Genomic DNA, 22,972 nt, shown 5'->3' on the forward strand with positions numbered 1-22,972 from the left:
CTCTACCCTAAGCACCCCCCCCCCGCCTGACACCTGCCTGACACCCCCCACCCCGAGATGGGTCTAAAGTGGCCCGTGCCCTCAGCTGGCTGAGGGAGAAGAGACGCAGGGTCCCGTGGGTGGCTGCAGGGATGGAGATGGGGGGGGGGAGAGGTCTCGGCGCTGGGCCCCTCACCCCAATACAGCAGCAGTGAGACCAGACTCGGGGTTGCAAAGGTTCCTCTTTATTGTCCCCTGCCAGCATCCAGCGGGAGCCGGGCTCCTGCAGCACAAACACAGGCGAGGGGGGCCTGTCCAGCCCCTCTGCTCCCCCCCCCCAGTGACTGCCATGGAGGGCGACCTGGGGCAGGGCCACACCTCGCCCAGCAGGCTGGGTGCTGTAGTGAGCGGGGCAGGGGAGATCCTGGTGGCACCGGCGGGGGGAGGGAGGGAGGGGTGCCGCCACCCAGCCTAGTGCGCCAATTCATTCCTTGCCTGGGAGCTGGTTCTGCCACGCTCGCCGCCCTCGTGGGGTGGCCCGAGGGAGGAGGGTGCCCGTGGACATGGCTGGGCGTGTGCATGTGGCCGGGTGTGTGCAGAGGAGCGTGCACCATCGCTCAAGGCGGAGGCTGCTCAGCAATTCTCAGGCAGCGTGTGTGGGGGGGGGGTCGCTGTGGGGGTCCCTGGTGGGGATGGAGGAGGGGAGGTGGGAAAGCCCTGCTGGTCCCCTATACACCCATGACTGGGGCAGGACAACCACGCCAAGTGCTTTGCGCACAGCAGCAGAGCGCATGCCCTGCCGTTATGATAGGCCCTACAATAACAGCCAGAGAGTTGCAGGATGGGAGCCCTGTGCGGAGCCGGCGTCATTCTCCCGGGAGGAGCAGTCGGGCTTGCAGGGCAGGTGTGGGCAAAGGGCTGCCCATGCCCAGCATGGTGGGGGCTGGGCCACCCGTGCGGCCGGGGGGTGGGGTGGGGGGCAGGGGGGTGGCTGGCTCCGGAAGAGCTGAGGGGCAGCTCTAGTCACTGGGCCCAGACTGGCCCTGCTCAGGGCCTGTGCCTGCCCCGAGGGACGCCTTGGCTGGAGGAAATCACAGCCCAGTCCACACCCTGGGGTTTGCGCGGGGGCAAGGGGTGTCCTAGCCCTGCACCGCCGAGCGGGGGAAGCGTGCACGAGTCCCTGCTAGCGGCGGGCAGAGGGGGACCCACCTAGCAAGGCCAGCGCAGGCTGGGCCCTTCCCTTCCCCTGCTCCTCTGCCCTGTTGTGTCCAGGCCAGGACAAGCTGATGGCTGGGGCCGGCTGCTTGCTGTGATTTCTCCCTCCCATTGACAGCGCCCCCTGCCCCTGCCCCGCTGCCCCCTCGCTCTGCTGGGCTGGGGCCGCTGCCTGCATTTGGGCACAGGGACGGGGCCATGCCTCTTTGCCGGCTCCCGTGCGGCCCCGGCCGAGGCCGGGCTCAGAACTCGCTCTGACCCCAGGAGTCGACCCTGCGGGAGGCTGGGCCCAGCTCCACCTTGCAGACCCGCCGGGCGAACTTCAGGGAGCACATGGTCTCCCCCACGTCCTTCTCCAGCTGCGAGATCTGGGGGGGGGGGGGGGGGAGAGACGGACAGAGGACGGGGCCGGTTAGAACAACCTGCCTTCATCACCACCAAGCGGCGGCAGGCCTCATCCCCCAGAGTCCTGTGCCCTCAGCCTCCACCCCAAGCACCTGATCTCACCCCCCCAGGTCCAGCCCAGCTCCTGCGTGATCAGGGTAAACACAGAGACATCAGCTGCCCCAGCCCAGCCCAGCAGCAACCAGCCCGAGCCGCCAGCCACTAGGGGGTCTGTTAGTCGGGCAGCGTTCTCCCCGGTAGCCAGAGGCAGCAGCGCTGTGTGAAATATTATAGGCCCTACACAAACAACAACAGCGGGGATCCCCCCTTTTCTCTGCCACAGAGCGGCCGATTTCCACGCGGCATCTTGGGGGCAGCGGCTAACGTGCGGGAGGCGCGGCCCTCAGGGACTGCACGCCCCGGCATGCAGCGCGGCCCTCCCCAGCATGGCCCGGGCCCCCGCCGCACCTACCTGCACCATCATCACCGTCTTGTTGCCCTTGCCCAGCGAGTCCTGCAGCAGGTAGGTGAGCTTGGAGTTGCGGAAAGGCACGTGGCCCTGCTTGGCTCTCAGGGCCTGGATCACCTCCCCCAGGGCCAGCAGGGACCTGTTAATGTTCTGAGCTTCCTTCAGCCGCTCGCCCTGCACCCCCGACTTCCAGACCCGCTCAGAACCGGCCAGGTCCACCAGGATCAGCTTCCCTGGGGCGCCGGAGACACAAGAGGAGAGTCGGCTGCAGCGGGGCCCGCCCGGCGGGCTCCAGGCACGGATGGGTCTGCCAGGATGGGGCACGGTGTGGGGTGCTCCGGGGGCCTGCCCTCTGGATCAGATCCCTTGGCTCCCCCTGCCCTGGGCCCCCAGAACCAAACAGCGCCTAGCGCTGTCCACTAGTAGCTGCCTGCAGTTAGTGCCCCACCCCAAGAGGAGAGCCGCCAGGTTTTCAGGCTGGGACCCCTCCATGCCCACACCCAGCTGTGGGCCCGCTTTTGCACCAAGAGTCATAAATCTGAACCTGCAATTCAGGCCCCGGAAGCCACTGCCCTGCAGGGACAGCCTGGCACGTAGCTCGCCGAGCGGCCCGTGCTGCACCTGGAGGATGTTACGGGGCCGTGAGTTGTGGCTGTGAGAACAGTGGCCAGCGCCCCAGCGGTTAATAAACTTGCCTCCCCGTGGTGCTGAGGGATCGGGGAGAGATGTCAGAGATGCCGGTGGGGAGCCAGCCCTTCCCACCCGGGGACAAGGACAGCAGCCTGGGCCATTTCACCTTGTTTCTCATCCATTTCACGGTCAGGGACTCAGCGCGGGGCTGCAGTGCTGGGCTTCGAACCCCGCCAAGTGGGTGTGAGTTTGGCCTGTCGGTTCTCGGGGCTCTGTCCTTTCCTGCGCATCCTGCCAGCGCCCAGACGGTGGGACCCCCCCCCACAGCCCCTCACTGTTACTGCTAGAATCAGCATTAGCCACGGCCTAGGGGACAGGCGAGGGTCAGGTGCAATGTCTCTGGAGGGGCGACCGGACACAGGAGGGCCACGGTGTGAATTCAGCAGGGGGGGGTCGATGGCCCTAGCGGCTGCCTCCTGGATCCCCCGTGCAGGTGCACCACAGGCAATGCCAGCACAAGGTTCCTCTCCTCTCTCCCCCACTGCATTAGCCCGGCCCCCCAGGGGTGAGAGGGCTCCATCGACCCAGCCTGAGCCTGAACGTCTACACCCGCTGAGGCGGGCCGGACGCGGGCGTTGAACTGCAGCACGGACAGAGCCGCGCAGGCAGCCGGCAGCCGGGAACTACTCTGGGTGACTGCATCGGAACCAGAGCCCGCCCTCCCCGGGGCCAGGCCCGGACGACTCGACGCCTCCTTGGCAGAACCTGGCATTGTCCCCGAGAAGCCTGGTCTGGCCTCCGGGGCACGGCCCGCCCGCTGCGCTCAGGGGCCTCCCATGAGCACCGAGACTCAAGCTCCTCCTCGCCCCCCCCGGAAACCCTGATGCAGTTTGTCTCCAGCACTGACCACGACCCGCCCAGTCCCCTTCCTCGCCTCGTGTCTGTCAGCCGCAGCGACGGACAGACGGACTCAAGTGGCTCTGGGGCGGAAGGAGGCCGGGGTGCAGCCGCCCTCAGGCTGTGCCAGGGCTTCTCTCTGCCAGGGGTGACCCGGAGCCGGCCGGGGCTCCAGGGGAGCCGTGCGGCAGCAGGTACCTGAGGCCTTGGTGCCGGTGGAGCAGTCGGTGCCGGTGATGGTGACGGTGAGCAGGGCGTGGGAGCGGGAGCTGTGCTGGTTCATGTTGGTGCAGTAGGTGGCCCGGTTCCTCTTCCCCAGCGACAGGATCTGAGACAAAGCCAGAGCCCGAGGGAATGAGAATCTCGCCGCCCCGCCAACACGCAGCCACCCGCTGCAGCCGCGCGGAGCCTCCCGCTCGGACAGGGGAGGCAGCCAGGCAGCACCCACGGGGGCCTGCAGCACCCTCAGCAAAGGGCGGAAGAAGGGCGGCTGGACCAGGTTTCCCCAGCACCGACACCACCCCTTTTAGCTCCACCCCTCGCCCCTCCTGAACCCCCAGGCCCTGTGTGGCTGCGCCCCGGCCCCCAGCACCTTTCTGATCTCCGGGAAGCCCTGCACCTCCACACAGGTCAGACCCGGCACGTGCAGCTGCCCGCTCCCGTCGGGGTTCAGCTTGACGTCCAGCTTCTCCTGCGGCTCCTTCCCAAGCAGATCCCTGCAGGGACGGGAGAGCATCGGCTCAGGCTGGGGCCCCGGGCCCAGGACGGTCCCTAGGTGCTCAGGGTCCCTCAGGGCGGGTTGGGATGGCATGGAGTCTGCAGACTCCTGGGGAAGGGGACGGGGAATCTAGGGCCTGGGGCACGGTCATATCAAGAGCTTCACAAACCAGACAGAGCAATCCTTGCCCTGGCCATGGAAATGCGGCCACCTCTGGAGCGGGGCCACACAGCCACGCTGAACAGCAGCTTGGAAGAGGTGGAGAGGAATCCTGGGTCCCACTGAAACTGCCAGGAGGGTTTAAGGAGGCAGCCTGGATTCAGCTGAGCTGCAGTTGGCCCGGGACCCAGTTTTATCTTTCAACTTAAGGTTGCATCTCCAGCAGCACCCAGTGTGCGCTGGGTCTTGTCAGTCAGTGCCGAGAGCACCCCTTGCTGTGCCCCTTCCCTCTCCCCCCACAGCACCCTAGTCCCATGCTGGGTATGGGGTCCCTCGTCCGCTGAGCCTGCTGGGCTCCGGGACGTGACCGAGGTTCTGCCCTGGCCTCCCCGGCACGGCAGCACGGTGCCCGGCCCACGTGGCGGGGCGAGGAGAAGGCTCTGCAGCGGGCGGGGCGTTCCTAGCGGGGCGGGCGGCGGGGGCCTTTCCTCCCAGCCCGCCTCTTACCGGATCACCTCGTTGTAGATCTCCACCATGCTGAGGCTCACCGAGTACTTCCACAGCCCCACCCTGGCCTCCATCTCCCGGTACAGGGCCCGCAGCGCCCGCTGGTTTATGCCAGGGTCCTCGGGGACGCCCTGGAGCCAGACACGACACAGGCCCTCAGGCTTCCCTGCCAGCACAGAGGTGGGGGCTTCCGGGGCAGCTTGGGGGGAGTCCCATTCGACATGGAGATCCTTCAGCACCCAGCTCCCGGACCGGAAACGCGGGGCGCTAAGCGGGGCAGGAGGGGCTCCTCTCTGCCCACAGAGTTCGCCGCCCCCCCGCAGGGCTCGTCCAACCCAAGCCAGACTGGCCCCACGGCCCTGGCTCCTGCCTAGCACCCAGCCCGCGGCCCGGCCGCCTACCTCCATGGTGTACGTCTTCCCCGAGCCGGTCTGCCCGTAGGCAAAGATGCAGACGTTGTAGCCGTCCAGACAGGACAGCACCAGGGGCTCGATCTCCAGGAACACCTGCGCGGGAGGCAGAGGCGCAGGCGGACGTCAGCAGGGGACGCAGGGGTGCAGTGTCCCGCTGGGGGGGTGCAGGTGCTGCAGTGTGGGCCACAGTCAGCAGAGCCGTGGGGGCAGGTGAGGTGTGGGGGGAGGACACAGTGCAGGGGGAACCCTGAGCGGGCAGGGTGAGTGCCAGGGGGGGCAGGCTGCCGGCCGTGCGGGGGGCAGTCTCGGAGAAAGCCAGTTACCTGCGGCCCACGGCTCTGGCGGTCCAGGAGGAGCTCCAGGGTCCCGTCCCTGGCCGGGCACCTGGGATCAAGGGGTCACAAAGCACCAGGCGGGATGGTCAGCGCACAATGCACGAGCCCTCCGCTGCGGGGGTGCAATGCCCAGAGCTCCCCCCCTCGGGATGCGCCACAGCCACACGCCGTCCGAGAACAGGACACCCCTGCACGCTGCTCTAGAACAGCTGGTCCATACACTGATCTAGAACAAGCACCCCTGTATCCTTCTCTAGAACAACCAGCCTGCACAGGGATCTAGAACACACAGGCTGTCAGCCAAGCACCGCTCTAGAACACACTGTCTGGGAGACCGGTGCCCCATGTGCTGTTCTAGAGCACGGTCACCCCCTCGCTCTAGACCGTTGCGCACATGCACAGACCCAGACCAGCACAGCCCACGTCACCATGGCGCGCCCCACCTCAGCCCCCAGGCCGCCTTAGGACACCACACCCTGCCCTCGAATCTAGACCGCGCCATCGAGAACCTGCCATATTCCCGTTCACTTTTAACACGATAACGCACGCAGCCATTCCCAGCCCTCTGCAAACCGGTCTAGAACATCCCAGTCTTCAACCACCGCAACGGCGTGTCTAGATCGCCCCTCCTCCCCCCCCTCCCGGCCTGGGGGTGTCCCAGCTGGGAGGTGAAGATGCCCCGTGGGCACGGCCAATGCTGAAGAGCAGGACCAGCATGGCCCTGAGTCACCAGGCAGGCCCTGGGCGCTGCCCTGCCACCGGCGTGAGCCAGGGCTCGGGAGGCAGGTGGGCCCCATGCTCACAGCCGCCGGTTCGGGGGCAGCCGGGGTGAGGGCAGGGTGCCCGGCCAGCACAGCAGGGCGGGAGGGGAGCCGGGCAGCAGGTCACCTCCTCCTGCGTGGCCTCCGGCAGGAAGACCTTGTCCAGCTCGAAGGTCCTGTCCTGGCCTTTGTAGCGGGCGACGAGGTTGCTGTCGCTGCCGGGCTCCGCGCTGACCGCCGAGCTCGCCTCCCCCTCCCGCCGGTCCGCCTCCGTCACCGGCTTCAGGCGGCACAGCACCCGGATGTTCCCTGCGGGGCGGAGAGGCGGGGTGACGGGGGCTCCGGGGAGCAGGACCTCTGCAGGGCAGGCGGCCAGGCCCGGAGACCGGCGGCGTCTGCGCAGGGGCAGCCAGGGGCTTGCCACGCTGCCCTCCCCTCCCTGACTCTGGGTCAGTCCCTGGCCAGGCAGTGCCAATGGGCCCCTGCCCCATGAGGGGCCAGGCTGAGACCCCCGCGAGCCGGCAGAGCCGCCCTCGGACCGGCACAGCCTGTGGTCGCCAGCCCGGCGTGACCCCACGGGGCGGTGGGGGAGAGACTGATCCGTGACCAGCCTGCAAACACGCCCCCCCCCGGCCCCGGGGACTTCACCAGTCAGCTGCAGCCCCACGCCACAGCAGGGACCCAGCAGGGCAGGAGCCGGGGGAGGGGCACTTCTAGGGTCCATGGCGTTTGGGGAGGGCTCCCATTCGTGGGCTCCCATTCCTTCAGCCCAGGGGGTTCCGACCCCCTTTGGGGCCCTGCCCTCACACCCGGAGTTTGCTCCAGTCCCCATCCGCGATGCCCTGGCTCCTCAGATCGTCCGCCCCGGCCCCGACCCGAGGGAAGGGACGTGAAGGAGCCTTGTGTGGCTGGGGGCTCTGGGGACCGGGGCCAGGCCCACAGGGCTGGTTTTCATCGGGGCTGAGCCCAGCCCAGCCGCTGCACAGCGCGGGAACGACAGGAGCAGGGGGCGGAGCCGGAATGCCCTGGCTCCTCCCACGCAGCTGCTTGGCCAATGAAATCCATCCTGCCAAGCTGCCATTGGCTGCCCAGCAGCCCGGAAGGCAGGGCGTGGCACCCGAGTGCCAGTTAATGCTTTGATGCCTGCCACGTGGCCCCACGCCCGGCGCTAGAACTAGCCACCCAGGAAGTGACCCGCCGCCCCAGGCTCCCTGGGGCCGCTGCACGGTGGAGGGTGGGGCCCACCTAGCCCTGCCCATGGCCCTGGCACCTCCCCATCTCTCCCCATCCCTCCCCGGCCCTCCGCACCTTTCAGCTCCACCAGCTGGGCGTGGTACTTCTTCCGCAGCCGCGCTTCGTGCTGGTACTTCTCCAGCAGGTCCTGGCTGGCCTCCGAGGCCTCGCTGATGGCCGAGCACATCTAGGCGGGACCGGGACACTCAGCGCCCCCGGCCAGGCCGAGCCCCCAGCCACACCCCAGCACCGCAACTCGGCGAGCCAGCCCGAGCGTGCCCACAGCCAAGGGCTGCTGGCGTTGGGGGAAGCGGGCAGGGACTGGGGGACAAGGGCCGACAGCTTCCCTTCCCTCTCTTGCCCCCCTCTGTTCCCAGAGAGCCAGCCCCACTTCCCCCCACGGTGAACCCACCCCTGCCAGGCTGCCCCGACGCCCTCACCCATCACCCCCAGCCCCCCCGACCTCACCTGGCTCCTGGCCTCCCTGAGGGCCGCCTCGTAGAACTCGGAGAAGTCGCACACCTGGCTGCGCAGGCTGCCGTAGTCCGTTTTCATGCCCTTAAGGATGGGCTGCAGCGTGGCCAGGCGCCTCTGGACACCTGCCGGGGGGAGCAGAGACCAGGGGGCAGCTGCCCTCAGCAACAGGCCCTAGCTACATCTCCCTCCATCCCTGCCCTACCCAGGGATCCACTCCCCGGGCAAACAGGGCCGGGCTCTGCTCCCTGCCACCAGGTGCAGGGGATCCGCTCCCTGGAGATCCACTCCCAGCCACAAGTCCAGGGGATCTGTTCCCTGGGGATCTACTCCCCAGGGACTGGCTCCCCGGCAGGCAGTGCCAGGATCTGCTCCCAGCAGGGATCTGCGCCGGGGGCACTCGTACCGTGCGCTCACAGCCCAGGGTCCCCTCCTGAGCAGGGCTTTCAGAGAGGATTTCCCAGCCCTCCCCAGCCCCGTGGTACCTGCCAGCTGCTCCCGGAGCTGCCCCCGGAGCTGCTCCGAGCACTCCGAGGCCTCCTTGACGGCCTCCTCCTTCTGGGCTTCCAGATGGCTGATCTCCCGCAGCAGCTCCTCCCGCAGCTTGGTGATCTCGGACTCGTAGGCAGAGATCTGCCGGCAGAGAGACCCGCGGGTCACCAGGGGGGGCTGCTCTGCCCCACCCCAGGGGCCTGGGCTCACATCACCAGGGCAGTGGGATACAGGGCTCCTGGCTAGGGTCCCAGTCTGGGGTGAGGGATGGGGGCAGGTCGGTCCCTCTCCAGGTCCATTCCCCCACCTTTGCCTGCCAGGCCAGGGCCCCAGCAGGGACCTGCTCCCTCTTTCATGGGGGTCTCTGCGATACTGGAATGCAGGGCTAGGCCCCATGGAGGGGGTCTCTGTGTCAGGGACCCAGCTCTCAGCAAGGGAGCCATGGGCCGTGGTGTTCTGCCTGCCGGGACCTGGGTTCGAATCCCGCCCAGCCCGGCGCCGGCGCCGCACCCGCTCACCTTGTGCCGGAGCCCAGCAGCCACCTCCTCCGAGCCTTGCAGCTGCTCGGCCAGCCGCCGGCACCGCTCGCCCTGGCTGGAGAGCTGCTCCGCCAGCCCCCGGTTCCGCTCCTCGGCTTCCACCAGGGACCTCAGGGTCGTGGGTGACTCCACCTCCACCGTCCGGGTCACGTACTAGAGATGTGACAGGAACGCTGTGAGGGGCGTGTGTGTGAGTGTGCGAGAGACGGAGAGTCACTGCCCCCGGCTGGGGAAACCGGACGTGTGTGTGCATGTGTGTGCACGCGGGTGTGACTGCCCCCTGCTAAGGGAACCGGATGTGTGTGTGCATGTGTGTGCACGCGGGTGTGACTGCCCCCGGCTAAGGGAACTGGACGTGTGTGTGCATGTGTGTGCACGCGGGTGTGACTGCCCCCTGCTAAGGGAACTGGACGTGTGTGTGCATGTGTGTGCACGCGGGTGTGACTGCCCCCGGCTAAGGGAACTGGACGTGTGTGTGCATGTGTGTGCACGCGGGTGTGACTGCCCCCCGCTAAGGGAACCGGACGTGTGTGTGCATGTGTGTGCACGCGGGTGTGACTGCCCCCGGCTAAGGGAACCGGACGTGTGTGTGCATGTGTGTGCACGCGGGTGTGACTGCCCCCGGCTAAGGGAACTGGACGTGTGTGTGCATGTGTGTGCACGCGGGTGTGACTGCCCCCCGCTAAGGGAACTGGACGTGTGTGTGCATGTGTGTGCATGCGGGTGTGACTGCCCCCTGCTAAGGGAACTGGACGTGTGTGTGCATGTGTGTGCACGCGGGTGTGACTGCCCCCTGCTAAGGGAACTGGACGTGTGTGTGCATGTGTGTGCACGCGGGTGTGACTGCCCCCTGCTAAGGGAACTGGACGTGTGTGTGAGTGAGTGTGAGAGAGCGAGGCTGCCCCCTGCTGGGGGAAGCGGACCCCGCGCCCGCACGTGGGGTGTGGGAGGGGGAGAAGCCGCTAGTGACCAAAGCGCCGCACTGCGGCCAGGAGAGGCGGGGCCGGGGTCGGGCTCTGACCTGCACGTCCGGGGGCCGGTTCTGCTGGGTCTCCAGCGCGAGCTGCAGCTCTCCCATCCGCTCGTCCAGCCTGCGCACCTCGTCCTCCTTCCGCCAGCGCAGGGCGCTGAGCTGCCCCTCCAGCCGCACCAGCTCCTCCACCTTCTGCTGCAGGGACGTCTCCAGGTGCTGCACCTTGGACCGCAGACCCTCGTTCTCCTGCAGAGGGGAGGACGCGGGGGGGAGGTTACAAGCACCGCTGGCCATGGCGGGACCAATCTGGCGTGATCTCCCTGGCTCCCCATGGGCGCTGTGTGCGTGGGAACGCAGGGACAGAAAGCCTGGAGCAGGAGGCTGGACCAGCCCCATGTAGCCCAGGACCCTGCGTCCCGCAGCAGCCGTGCTAGATCCTTCAGTGGACGGACAGACCAGGGGCAAGGGCTCTACCCTGGGAACTGAGAGATCTGCGTTCAAGTCCCTGCGCCAGAGGCAACCCGTGTCAACTTGGGCAAGTCTTTGCCTCCGTTTCCCCTCTGTGCGGTGGGAAAACAGCTCTGCCCTACCTTATGGGGAGGGGCTGAGGGGGAGGATAAATACACTGACAACTGGGGGTGGGGGCCAGCCCTTGGGCAGATCGAAACCCTGCCCCACGTAGTGACAGGCTAATCCGAGCCCAGGGAATGTGCCCTCCAGACCGGAGACGGGTTTGTGCCTCTCAGCGGGAGGGGTTAGGGCCCCTCCAAAAGCCCAGCAGGGCGCCCTCGGCAGACAGCCCGCTTAGGGCCGCTGGGAAGCTGTGCAGGGGAGGCATTGGCAACCCTCGTGATTGTCTATGGTTCTCCTTAAAGCCCCAGCGCCTGGAGTCACGTGGATCTGTGACGATTCCAGCCTTCGTTCTTAAAGAAAAAGTCAGTTTCTTGCCCGCGTGGCGGTGGAGACAGCTTCCAAACGTGACCCCCACCCCCACCCCAGTGCCCCCGAAGGCTCCACGAGCGGAAGGCACAGAAAAAGACGAACACCCGACGTTGCAGAATCTCATGATTTTAAAGCCAATCTCGTGATCTTTGGCGAGCCCGACTCCTGATTTTTGAACATTGGGGGTTGGTGGCACTGGGCCGGGCCGGTGCAGACCCGCTGGCAGCTGCCGAGGCGGGGCCCCCCCACAGCTCCTGCACCCACAGCGCCACGTGCCTGGCAGGCATGGGGCACAGGGCCAGATGGGGCCGGGCAGGCCGGCACGTTTCCCCAACAGCTGCCCAGGCAAGCGTCATATCGCGTGGGGGCTGGGGGAGGGTCCCCCAGGAAGGGGTGGAGCAGCAGGGCAGACGGGGGGGGGCAGCAGGAGGGAGGAGTGTGGGGCAGGGAGGGCTCGGCTCACCTTGGCCAGCGCGGCAGAGGGCTGGGCAGACACCGTCGCCAGCTGCTGCAGGAGGCCCTGGGTGATGCTGAGACTCTGCTTCAGCCCCTCGTTCTCTGCCGTCAGGTTGTGGATCCGCTTCTCTGAATCCGTCACCCCCTGGAAGGAAAAGGGGGGGGGGAGCTTGGAGCCTCGACCGCCACCCTGCCCCCAGGAACAGCTGCCGGCTGCCATCTCCCTGGGGTGCCCCACTCCTGGCTTCCCCCATCGTCCTCCCCACCACCTGGGGGGCAGCAGAGGGGACGGGGGAGGGGGTAGAGGATGTGGTGGGGGAGATGCAGTGGGGGGAGGCAGAAGGGACAGGCCTAGGGGGAGGCAGAGGGGCTGGGGTGGGGGAGAAGGACAAGGGTGGGGTGGGGGATGCAGTGGGGGGAAGACAGAGGGGTTGGGGGGCTGGGGTTGGGGGTGGGGGGAAGGCTGGGGGCTGGGGTGGGGGAGAGGGATGGGGCTGGGGTGGGGGATGCAGTGGGGGGAAGGCAGAGGGGCTGGGGGGCTGGGGGTGGGGGGAAGGCTGGGGGCTGGGGTGGGGGAGAGGGATGGGGCTGGGGTGGGGGATGCAGTGGGGGGAAGGCAGAGGGGCTGGGGGGCTGGGGTTGGGGGTGGGGGGAAGGCTGGGGGTGGGGGGAAGGCTGGGGGCTGGGGTGGGGGATGCAGTGGGGGGAAGACAGAGGGGTTGGGGGGTTGGGGGTGGGGGGAAGGCTGGGGGCTGGGGTGGGGGAGAGGGATGGGGCTGGGGTGGGGGAGAGGGATGGGGGGAAGGCAGAGGGGTTGGGGGGCTGGGGTTGGGGGTGGGGGGAAGGCTGGGGGCTGGGGTGGGGGATGCAGTGGGGGGAAGACAGAGGGGTTGGGGGGTGGGGGGAAGGCTGGGGGCTGGGGTGGGGGATGCAGTGGGGGGAAGGCAGAGGGGCTGGGGGGCTGGGGTTGGGGGTGGGGGGAAGGCTGGGGGCTGGGGTGGGGGATGCAGTGGGGGGAAGGCAGAGGGGCTGGGGGGCTGGGGTTGGGGGTGGGGGGAAGGCTGGGGTGGGGGTGTCTTTCTCCTCACCATCCCCACGCGCAGGCGGCTCAGCTCCTCCTCTTGCTCCTCAATCTGCTGCTTCAGCTCTTGCACCTGCGGGACGGACACACCCGGGGTCAGGCTCTTCCCTGGCACAGCCCCCCCGGCCTCTCCCCCGCCCCAGCGGCTGGGCACGGCCCCCTCCCTACAGACCGGCCTCCCCCAGCTCACGCCACAGCTCCACCGGCCCCTGGCTCTCACCTGCAGGGCGAAGCTCCCCGCCAGCTGCTGCTTCTCCTTCTCCCTGGCTTCTGTCTGCTGCCTCAGGCCCCGGATCTCCTCCAGCAGCTTGCCCCTCTCCCCCTGCAGGGCGCTGATCGACTCCACCAGCCGGTGCACGCCCACGGGGCTCACGGGCGGAAAGGGGGTCGGGGGACAGGCAGAGGGCGGTGTCGTGCCTGGGAGCGGGGGACACGTGGTGTCACACTCAGGAAATTCACGTGGGCACAGAACTCCTGCGGGGGCTGGCGGGCCCTTGGGGAAGGGACAAGGGGCACAGGGGGCTGCAGCCCACCAGGGAATCAGCCTGGAGACAGAATCCCCCCTCAGTGAGGGAGAGGTGGAGAAGTGCTCAGAGGTGGAGAGGGTAGGAGGCTGCTGGAGAAATGGGTGCGTGGAGGTGTTGGTGGATGGATGGACGGGTGTGTTGGATGAGTGTGTTGGATGCGTGGATTGACGGGTGTGTTGGATGAGTGTGTTGGATGCGAGGATTGACGGGTGTGTTGGATGAGTGTGTTGGATGCGTGGATGGACGGGTGTGTTGGATGAGTGTGTTGGATGCGTGGATGGAAGGGTGTGTTGGATGAGTGTGTTGGATGCGTGGATGGAAGGGTGTGTTGGATGAGTGTGTTGGATGCGAGGATTGACGGGTGTGTTGGATGAGTGTGTTGGATGCGTGGATTGACGGGTGTGTTGGATGAGTGTGTTGGATGCGTGGATTGACGGGTGTGTTGGATGAGTGTGTTGGATGCGTGGATTGACGGGTGTGTTGGATGAGTGTGTTGGATGCGTGGATTGACGGGTGTGTTGGATGAGTGTGTTGGATGCGTGGATTGACGGGTGTGTTGGATGAGTGTGTTGGATGCGTGGATTGACGGGTGTGTTGGATGAGTGTGTTGGATGCGTGGATTGACGGGTGTGTTGGATGAGTGTGTTGGATGCGTGGATTGACGGGTGTGTTGGATGAGTGTGTTGGATGCGTGGATTGACGGGTGTGTTGGATGAGTGTGTTGGATGGAGCAGATGGACGGACAAGAGTGTTGGATGGACGAGTGGGTGTTTTGGATGCTTGGATGGAAGGATGAATGGCGTGTTGGATGGACGGGTGGATGGGCAGGTGAGTGGACAAGTGTGCTAGATAGGAAGTTGGATGAGTATTCTGAATGGATGGATGGTGTGCTGGATGGATGGATGAATGGGTGGGTGTGTTGGATGGGAGGGTATTTGCTCTCCCAGCAGATTCCGGGTGATTGAAGTCCCCCATGAGAACCTGGTCCCCTGATCTGGAAACTTTCACTAGTTGTCTAAAGAAAACCTCATCTACCTCGTCCTCCTGGTCTGGTGGTCTATAGTTGCTCTCACCTCTAAACTTAATCCAGAGACTCTCAACTGGCTTTTCTTCAGTTTCATACTGGAGAAAAGTATGAAAAGTGTTGGATGGGTTGGTGTGATGGATGGATGGATGGTGTGTTGGATGAGTGTTGGATGGGTTGGTCTGTTGGATGGACGGATGGTATGTTGGATGAGAATTTTGGATGGACAGATGGTGTGTTGGATGGGTTGGTGTGCTGGATGGACAGATGGTGTGTTGGATGAGTGTTGGACGGATTGGTGTGTTGGATGGACGGATGGTGTGTTGGATGAGTGTTGGATGGGTTGGTGTGTTGGATGGATGGATGGTGTGTTGGATGAGTTTTGGACGGGTTGGTGTGTTGGATGGACGGATGGTGTGTTGGATGAGTGTTGGATGGGTTGGTGTGTTGGATGAGTTGCTGTGTTGGATGGACGGATGGTGTGTTGGATGAGTGTTGGATGGGTTGGTGTGTTGGATGAGTTGCTGTGTTGGATGGACGGATGGTGTGTTGGATGAGTGTTGGACGGGTTGGTGTGTTGGATGGACGGATGGTGTGTTGGATGGATGAATGATGTGTTGGATGAGTGTTGGACGGGTTGGTGTGTTGGATGGACGGATGGTGTGTTGGATGAGTGTTGGATGGGTTGGTGTGTTGGATGAGTTGCTGTGTTGGATGGACGGATGGTGTGTTGGATGAGTTTTGGAGTTGCTGTGTTGGATGGACGGATGGTGTGTTGGATGAGTTTTGGACGGGTTGGTGTGTTGGATGGACGGATGGCGTGTTGGATGAGTGTTGGATGGGTTGGTGTGTTGGATGGACAGGTGGATGCGTGAGCTGAGATTCATTTCAGATGAAGTCTCTTCTCCTTCCAGCAGAATGTGGTCCCTGCACATCACTCTTGATGACTCATTAAGTCCTTGTCGTCTCTCCTGAGGCTGCCAACGAGGGGCCCACTGACCACTCATCACCACGGGGGTTTAGAAGCTGCCTCGTAGCTGAGACCCTCCAGCACACGCATTGCCCCCAGCGGCCACGTGACAGCAAGTGCTGCCCGAGAGATGGGTCTGAGCAGCCACCATCCTAGAGGTGGGGGCCCCGACCCCTATTACCAAACCCCCTCCATGCCCAGGTGCCAGCCAAGCCACACAAGGCCAGACAAGGGTGGAAGCAAGACGTGGCAGTGCCCGGGCCGTGGCGGCAGGGTGGTCCCAGCCGGTGGTGCCCGGGCCGTGGCGGAGGCAAGAGGCCAGCGGCTCCCAGGCCTTGGTGGAGCTGGGACCCCAGCCAGGGATTTCACCCCCAAAGCCCAGGGAGCTGCTCATGGGCGTTGCTGCTGTCGGGGAAACGACTCCCCACCGTGCAGCGTCTCCAGGAGGTTCTGCTGCTCGCAGATGACGCCCTCCAGGCTCTCGATCAGGCTCAGCTTGTCCTTCACCCGCTGCCTGTAGGCCCCCTTCAGCGCCCGCAGCTGCTTGCGGCGCCGGCTCTCCTCCCTGCGCAGGCGGGAGCGGTACTCCCCGGCTTTCTCCTGCAGCCGCTGCATCTGGCCGTAGCGCTCCAGGAAGGAGAGGAGGTGGGACGTGACGGAGATGAGAGGGGAGGCGGGGAGCTGGCGTGGGAACCGAGGGGGAGCAGGGGGAGGGGGAGGTCGGGGGGGAGCGTCCCGCCCGCGTGAGGCGGTAGGGCAGGGACGGGGAGGGAGGGGCGGGCAGAGCAGGGGGGTCGCGGGAGCACAGGGGATGTGGGGGGATGGTTCGAAGGAGAAAAGAGAAGACAAAGCGGTTAGCGCGGGCAGAGGTGGCCTTGTGTAGCGGGGGGCTGAGGACTCAGGAGACCCGGCTCTGACCCTGCTTTGCCCCAGACGTTGTGTGACGTTGGGGGCGTCTCGGATCCCCACGTGGGCACTGGAGCTGGCTCGCTGCCACCAGCGATGCCCAGGCGCTGCGCCAAGCACCGCAGAAGCACCCAGAGAGGAAACCCCCCTCCCCTGCCTCCCAGCAGCCTGCGGATGAGCCCTGGGGGTCTGGGAGCTGTCTGGATGGATGGCTCCAGACAGGCTGGTGGGGTGAGGACGCACGCAGAACTCCCCCGTCGCTAGAGACCCCCCTCGCAGTCCCGGGCACCCCGAGAACCATCACACCTGGCCGCTGCTGTTTGTATTTCGTGCCAGGGCGACAGGAAGGCAGGGGGTGCGATGGGCAACGCGCCCAGACTTACCTTCTCGCCGGGGGGCTCTCCGTCCGACGGGCAGAGCTTCCCCGCGGCAGCTTCCTGCTTGAGGGACAGGAATTCAGTGAGCGGGGTGGTGGCATCCTCCTGAAACCCGCCGCCCGGGCCAGCCTCCTCATCCTCCTCCGTACCACTGCCTCGGTCGCTCTCCGAGCTGCCTGCGAAGGGGAGAGACGGTGCTGGGACGGGAGGAAGAGCACCTGGGTGCCCCGCCGTGCCCCCCCCAACGATGAGATGGCTCTGCCCCAGCTCAGTGACACCCCATCACCCCCCACACCCTGGAACCCCGGCTCTCCTCCAGGACAAGGGAACGGCCCCGGCTCAGGATCCCAGCATTCACCTAGCTACAGCCGGTGCCCGCCTGCTGCTGCCGGGCCCGTGTGAGCCGGGATCGCCGCGCGCGGGGAGGGGAGAGCAGGCTACGTACTGTCCGGCTCGGTCAGTTCGGGCCACAGCTCCTCACGCTGCCTGCGCCGCCTGGGCGGCTCCACGGAGACGGCCACCGGGCCCTGGAGAGCGGGAGGGGAAAGAAACGGCTGCTGGCAACAGAGGCCGTGCCACGGACACCCCGACCCAGCCCCCCGCCACAGATGGCACCTTGCAGCCCCCCTGACCAAGCCCCCCTGCCGCGGACAGGTCCTCGGAGCCCCCCAACCAAGCATCCTCTGCCAGAGATGGTGCCTCAGAGCCCCTCCCCACCCCCGAGTACCCCCTCACCAGGGATGGTGTCTGAGAGATGCCCAAGTACCTTCCACCGCAGACCATGCCTCAGAGGCCCCCCACCAACCCTCTGGCCACAGAGGGTGACCCAGAGTCCCCAACCAACCCCCCCTCTGCTGCAGACGGCACAGCAGTGCCCCCCCACCCACAAATGGCCCCAGAGAGCCCCCCACAATGACGGCACCTCAGAGCTCCCCCGGAGCACCCACCACCGCTGATGGCCCCAGAGAGCCCCACCAGGCCACTCCCGGGCACAGATGGCCCCACTGAGCCGCCTTCCACCATGGATGGACCCACTGAGCCCCCCCTCCAAAACCCTCCCACCATGGATGGACCCACAGACACTATCCCCGAGGACCTGCCACCACAGGCGGTTCCACAGCCCCCCCCCCCCAACCACAGCCCCACCACGCATGGTCCCACTGAACCCCCAAGTACCCCTATCTCACAGACAGCACCTCAGAGCCCCCCCACCAGTCCCCCCCACTGTGGTCAGTCCCACAGAGCCCCCCGACAGCCCACGCCACGGACAGCCACACAGAGACCCCCCCCGACATTCCCTCCCTCCCCCCCACAGATGAGGGCATGGAATTGTTCCCCCTCGGTGCCGAGTCCAGCCCCCCATGGCAGGCCCGGCTCTTTATTCCCCCTGCAGCAGTTCGTCCTTCCGGCGCTGGGGGTCCCTGGGCCAGCTGCGGCCAAGGGGGCAGCCGTCACAACGGCCCAGCCCCTCTCCTGTCCATGCTGATGGGGCCACGCAGGCTCTGTCGCCCCGGGCCTGGCTCACCCGACACACAGCGAATAGCCATGACCCAGGCCCCAGCCCCACACCCAGCTGCCATCCACTACATGTGGGGCTGGGGGCCTGAACCAGCTGCTGGGGCGGGTGAGGGGGCAGAGAGGAACTCAGCTCGGCCGGGGCACCTGCCTGAGCTGGCTGGGCTCACAGCGGGCAGCCCCCGCTGGAGGAGTCGGCATTGTACCCCACACCCGCCGTGGGGGGGGGGGGGGGACGCCGCTCTCTCGTGGGTGCTGCTGCAGAGCTGGGCGCCTGAGCAGGTGGGGGGCACGCCGGCAGCATGGAGCCAGCGTTGCACGGGGTGGGGGGACAGGGGATGCTTTGATGCAGACACAGAGACTAGCCCCCATCACCGCTGCCCGGCCCCCGCAGTCGGAGCTTGTGCAAACCACCTTCCTACCTCCCACCTCCCCGGCCAGCCCTGACGAGGGGCGTCTGCGCCAGCCTGCACATGATGCGTGCAGCCCCCACCCCAGGTGACCTAGAACCCTGCCCTGCAGCTGGGACCCTCCGGGGCAGACAGTGATCTCCACCCAGCAGCCTGATGGACTTAAACCCCCACCCCCATCCGAGCTGTCAGACAAGAGCCTCCCCGTCCTGCACCCCACACAGCAACACCAGCACTGGGGAGCTGCCCCCTGCCAGGGAGACGTGCCCGCAGGCAGAGACAGGCCCTGGCACAAACGCTGATCAATGCAGCCCAGCTGCCGGCTAACGAGCGCCCGCCGAGCCAAGCGCAGAGCCAGCCGTGCAGAAAAACCGCAGAGCGCGGGAGCTGGGCTGCGAAGGGGAGGAAATGGGCCTGGCTCACTCAGGGCCGCCTATGGATCAAATCAGCCCTCTGGCAGGGGAGATCACGCTGCCCTGCGGGGGCAGACCCCCATCCTGCCAGGCCCCTTTGGAAAGAACAGATCCCCCCCCCGGCTGCCAGAGAGCAAGCAACGCTCCAGAACCAGCCTGGGCACACCTGGCGAGCACCTCCCGCCCCAGCCTGGGAACTGCGGACAAAGCCCTCTGCCAGCAGGAGCACGAGGCCCGGCCAACGCTCGCTCTCGGCCCTGTACACGTGTCTGGCAAGCCCCACGGGGGCTGGCCGCTGACCCGGGGCCGCGGCTGAGGATGGGTCAGAGACTGAAACAATCACCGTTTATTCAGATAACAACACACCCCTGTTCCCAGCACAGCGCAGGGGCCCAGGGCAAAGCGGGCAGGGACAGCCGGGGTCCTGCAGCCCTGCTGACAGGTGGAGTGAGGCCCCGGACACAGCCCCCCCTCGTGTATCGGGTGTCCCCCCAACTATGCCGCACCTTCCCCTGGGCAGGGGTCAGAGACCTGGGGAGAGGATTCCAGCCCCACTGGCCCCTGACTCGCCCCATCATGCAGTACCGGGAGCAGGACTGGGCCCCAGTGCAGGTGGCAGAAGTTGGGGGGAGAGACATGCCCCCCGGGTTCCAGCAGGGCTGCTATGGAATGCAGAATGCCCCCCTTGGGGGGTAGATCTCTTCCCTCAAGGCCTGGTAGCTCCTGCTGGCGCACACATGCCATCTGGGCACCTGCTGGGGCGGCTGAACTGGGCACATGGATGGAACCGCTCGTGGGGTGAGCGCGGGCGCTGGGAGTTGGAGCAGGGGCGAGGGGAGGGGTGAATGACCCCGTCTGCTGTCTCCTGCGCCAGGTCTGATTGGGACCAGGGGGCTCCTTCCCCTCCCCTCGGAGCAGACAGACAGACCTCTTCAAACCCGGACACCCTCCGGCACCTGCTCCAAGCAGGCCCTGGCGGGCCAGGCCCCCGCCACCCTCCCCAAGCCCTGCACACATCCCTCACGCCGCCTGTCGTAACACGCCTGTGAAAGCTGCATCACGTCCTTCTCTAGGGGCTGCTCTTCACACAAGATAAGAGCCTACTGCTGCTGTAGCTCAAGTGATAGGGACCTGGATTCGAGCCATGGCGGAGGACATCACCAAGCCCGATCCTGGACCGGGACGTTGCCATCCCTCGCCAGGCCCCATACGCAGCCAGCTGGGGATTTCGCCCGAGCGTCACCCGGCCGACGCTTAATAACAAGCGTGTATTGAAGCAGGGAGAGGTGTTGGCCTGGGCGTGGGGATTCCGCCTAGGCCCAGCCGGCAGAGCTGCTGGGAAATGAAGCTGAAGGGAAAGCATGTGACAGGAGAAATCTAGGCCACTCCATCAGCCCCGAGCGGGGCTGCAACCTCAGCACGAGCACCGCCAGCAGCTGGAAATGTGTAAATCCAGAGGCACCAGAGCAGATCTTTCAGAAAAGCCTCCGAACAGGAACTAACCCAGAGCTGTGACACGTCGATGTCTCTCAGCCCGGTCCCTCTGGGCCTTGGCATCTCAGAATCAATGGGGAAAAGACCTGGAAATCTTGCAAGGCATGGCAAGTGGGAGGGCAGGGCGCGCCTGGAGCCCCACCTATCCTGAGAGCAGGGGCTGCCCAGATGGGGAGGAGTAGGTGGACGCATGGAGGCAGCTGGTTCCTTGCTGCACCTGGAGGGCAAAGGGGCTCTCTGGGGGAGAGGATTTAGGGTGTGAGCACAGCAGTCAGGAGGGAGGAGCAGTCCCACAGAGAGAGACGGACTGAGCTGATCTTTACGTCCTCCTCGTGACCCTAGGACGGGGGCTCTGGACTCTCCACACATATACAATATCCCAAAAGATGTGCTGGAAGCAGAGAAGGTACAGAAAAGGGCAGCTGAAATGACGAGGGGTCTGGAACAGCTTCCTTATGAGGAGAGATTAATAAGACTGGGACTTTTCAGCATGGATAGGAGACAACTAAGGGGGGACAGGACAGAGGTCTATAAAACCATGACTGTGCGGAGGAAGTAAATAAGGAAGCGTTATTTACTCCTTCTCATAACACACGAACTAGGGGTTAGCGAATGAAGTTAATAGGCAGCAGGTTTAAAATGAACAAAAGGATGTATTTCTTCACACAACGCACAGCCAACTTGTGGAACTCCTTGCCAGAGGATGCTGTGAAGGCCAAGGCGATAACAAGGTTCAGGAGAGAACTAGAAACGTTCATGGAGGAGAGGTTCGTCAGTGGCTATTAGCCAGGACAGGCAGGGATGCAAAACCGTGCTCTGAAATGTCCCTAGCACCCGTTTGCCAGAAGCTGGGAAGGGGTGATGGGAGGGCTCAGTCGCTGATCACCTGTTCTGCCCACTCCCCCTGAAGCACCTGGCACAGGCTGCTGTCTGCAGACAGGACACGGGGCTGGACGGACCATGGCTCAGTCTGAGCCGGTCCAGCCCTTCTCAGGTTCACACTGTGCTGGAAAAAGCGCCTGCTGCCAAGCAGACAGAGCGGATGCTCGGTTACCATGGCGACAGATGCCTCTGACATTCCACCAGGGAGTGATGGAGCCGGATCGACTCTTACTTCGGGTTCCCACCGCCTCCCCCAGCATCTGCCCCCGTCAGGGATAAGGGGGATCGCTCCGGTCAGGGGCATGCGCCCCCAAGTCTGCATGCATAGCACCCCCCCCCTTCCCCGCGCCCGCAGGGGAGCAGTGTCGCATTTCCCTGGTGCGGCCAGGGAAGGCTCAGGGCCCCCCCGGCCCTGCAGATCTTGCCCCCGGCGTGCAGACCGAGGAGCGGGGCCGGAGCTGGCCTGGCTTCCCCCCGTCTGAAGAGCCCCCGGCCCGCCACGCAAACACAACAGCCGCCGCCAGTCAGCATCTCCGGCAGCCCCACCCCGAACCCCGACTCCCCCCGGCCCCCCGCCCTCTCCCGGAACCCTGCCCCCCCCCGGCCTCCGTGCCCAGCCCCCCTGAACCCTGGCCCCCCAAATCCCCTGCCCGCCCCCCCGAATCCCCCGGTGCCCAACCCCCGTGTCCGGCCCTGCCCTATCTGCTGCCCCCCCCGACCCCTCCAGTGCGCAGCTCCCCCGGCCCTGCCCCTACCTCCTGCCCCCCCCCCCCCCCCCGTGCCCGGCCCTGCCCTGCCCTGCCCCCCCGGGCCCGGCCCTGCCCCTACCTGCTGCGGCGGGTCCGGCCCCCCGCCCGCCCGCGGGCCCCGGCGCAGCAGCGCGTAGACGATATAGACCAGCAGCGAGTAGAACGCGAACATGGGGGCGCCGGGCGGGGGGGCTCCGGGGCGCCCCGCGCAGCCCAGCCGGGGATCCCCGCACGAGTGTCCGCCGCGCTCACCCCGCTGCCTGCCTGCCTGGCCGGCGGAGCAGCCGCAGCCGCAACCGCAGCCGCTCGGAGCATGCCCGGCCCGGGGCCGCCCCCGCCCGTCCGCCCGCCCCTCGGCGCTGCGGCTCCGCACCGGGCCCGCCCAGCACAGAGACGGGGCGGGGGAGCGGCGGGGCGCTGGGCGATCCCCGGGCGCCACCACGGGCCGGTAGCCTGGCCGCGCCCTGGGTAGGGGGAGACACAGGCATCCCTGGGGGCTGCCCCCCCCCCCGGGGAGACACGGGCACCCCTTCAGCCTGGCCCCGGGCACAGGGAAACACGGGCACCCCTGGGGCCTGGCCCCACCTTGGAGAGACACGGGCACCCCTGGGGTCTGCCCCGCCCCAGGGAGACATGGGCACCCCTTCGGCCTGGCCCCACCCCGGGCACAGGGAAACGCAGGCACCCCTGCGTCAGTCCTGCTGGCACGGGCAGGACCCCTTCGTGAGCCACAGGCCCCAGGCGGCCACGGCCACCCCGCAGAAGGAGGCTGTTGCTGAAGCTGAGCTGGCAAGCGGAGGGCCTGAGCGGGCGTGAGAGGCTGGCCCTGGGGAGAGCTGTGGGCTCTGAGCCCACGCAGGACACCCCGCCGCGGTGGCATCGTGCCCCTTTCTCTGCTCCGCCATCCGCGGGAGCTTGCACCGCAGCCGGGAGTGAGCGCAGGTGCGTGGGTCCCAGCTGTGCAGCATGGCGGCCAGAGGAGCAGGGTCAAAGCACAGCACCCAAGCCATGAAATAACCCTGCCCTCATCGCCCTCTCCCTGCCCCGC

General features: G+C 66.3%; 1 protein-coding gene across 2 annotated transcripts; it reads right to left on the minus strand.

Moving 5' to 3' along the window:
• Nucleotides 1-22,252, minus strand: KIFC2 (kinesin family member C2). 2 transcript variants are annotated; one of them, XM_067560111.1, is made up of 19 exons: nucleotides 22,177-22,252; nucleotides 16,907-16,988; nucleotides 16,468-16,637; nucleotides 15,607-15,859; nucleotides 12,878-13,074; nucleotides 12,665-12,730; nucleotides 11,584-11,721; nucleotides 10,227-10,424; nucleotides 9,185-9,358; nucleotides 8,660-8,807; nucleotides 8,169-8,299; nucleotides 7,776-7,887; nucleotides 6,595-6,776; nucleotides 5,360-5,464; nucleotides 4,959-5,089; nucleotides 4,167-4,290; nucleotides 3,773-3,902; nucleotides 2,051-2,280; nucleotides 1-1,562 (listed from the first exon to the last, which is right to left on the minus strand). In XM_067560111.1, the coding sequence occupies exons 1-19, from the start codon at nucleotides 22,237-22,239 to the stop codon at nucleotides 1,437-1,439; spliced, it is 2,760 nt and encodes a 919-aa protein (XP_067416212.1). In that variant the 5' UTR covers nucleotides 22,240-22,252; the 3' UTR covers nucleotides 1-1,436. The 2 variants fall into 2 exon arrangements, with proteins under 2 accessions (XP_067416212.1, XP_067416211.1); XM_067560110.1 differs by having other exon boundaries at nucleotides 22,004-22,251.
• Between the last annotated feature and the right edge of the window lie 720 nt (nucleotides 22,253-22,972).

This window comes from Emydura macquarii, unplaced genomic scaffold (genome assembly GCF_026122565.2).
Source record: "Emydura macquarii macquarii isolate MOO-44397 ecotype Brisbane River unplaced genomic scaffold, CSIRO-AGI_Emac_v2 contig_2246, whole genome shotgun sequence".
Taxonomy (NCBI): Eukaryota; Metazoa; Chordata; order Testudines; family Chelidae; genus Emydura; species Emydura macquarii.

What these genes read in the sequence shown, in the direction of transcription:
- KIFC2 (XM_067560110.1), bottom strand. Translation starts at nt 22,096, where the DNA reads ATGTTCGCGTTCTACTCGCTGCTGGTCTATATCGTCTACGCGCTGCTG. An exon ending in CCAGCTGGTGGAGCTGAAAG is followed by an intron (nt 6,777 to 7,775) that starts GTGCGGAGGGCC and finishes TCCGCCCCGCAG; the next exon opens with GGAACATCCGGGTGCTGTGC. An exon ending in GGAAGACGTACACCATGGAG is followed by an intron (nt 5,090 to 5,359) that starts GTAGGCGGCCGG and finishes GTCTGGCTCCAG; the next exon opens with GGCGTCCCCGAGGACCCTGG.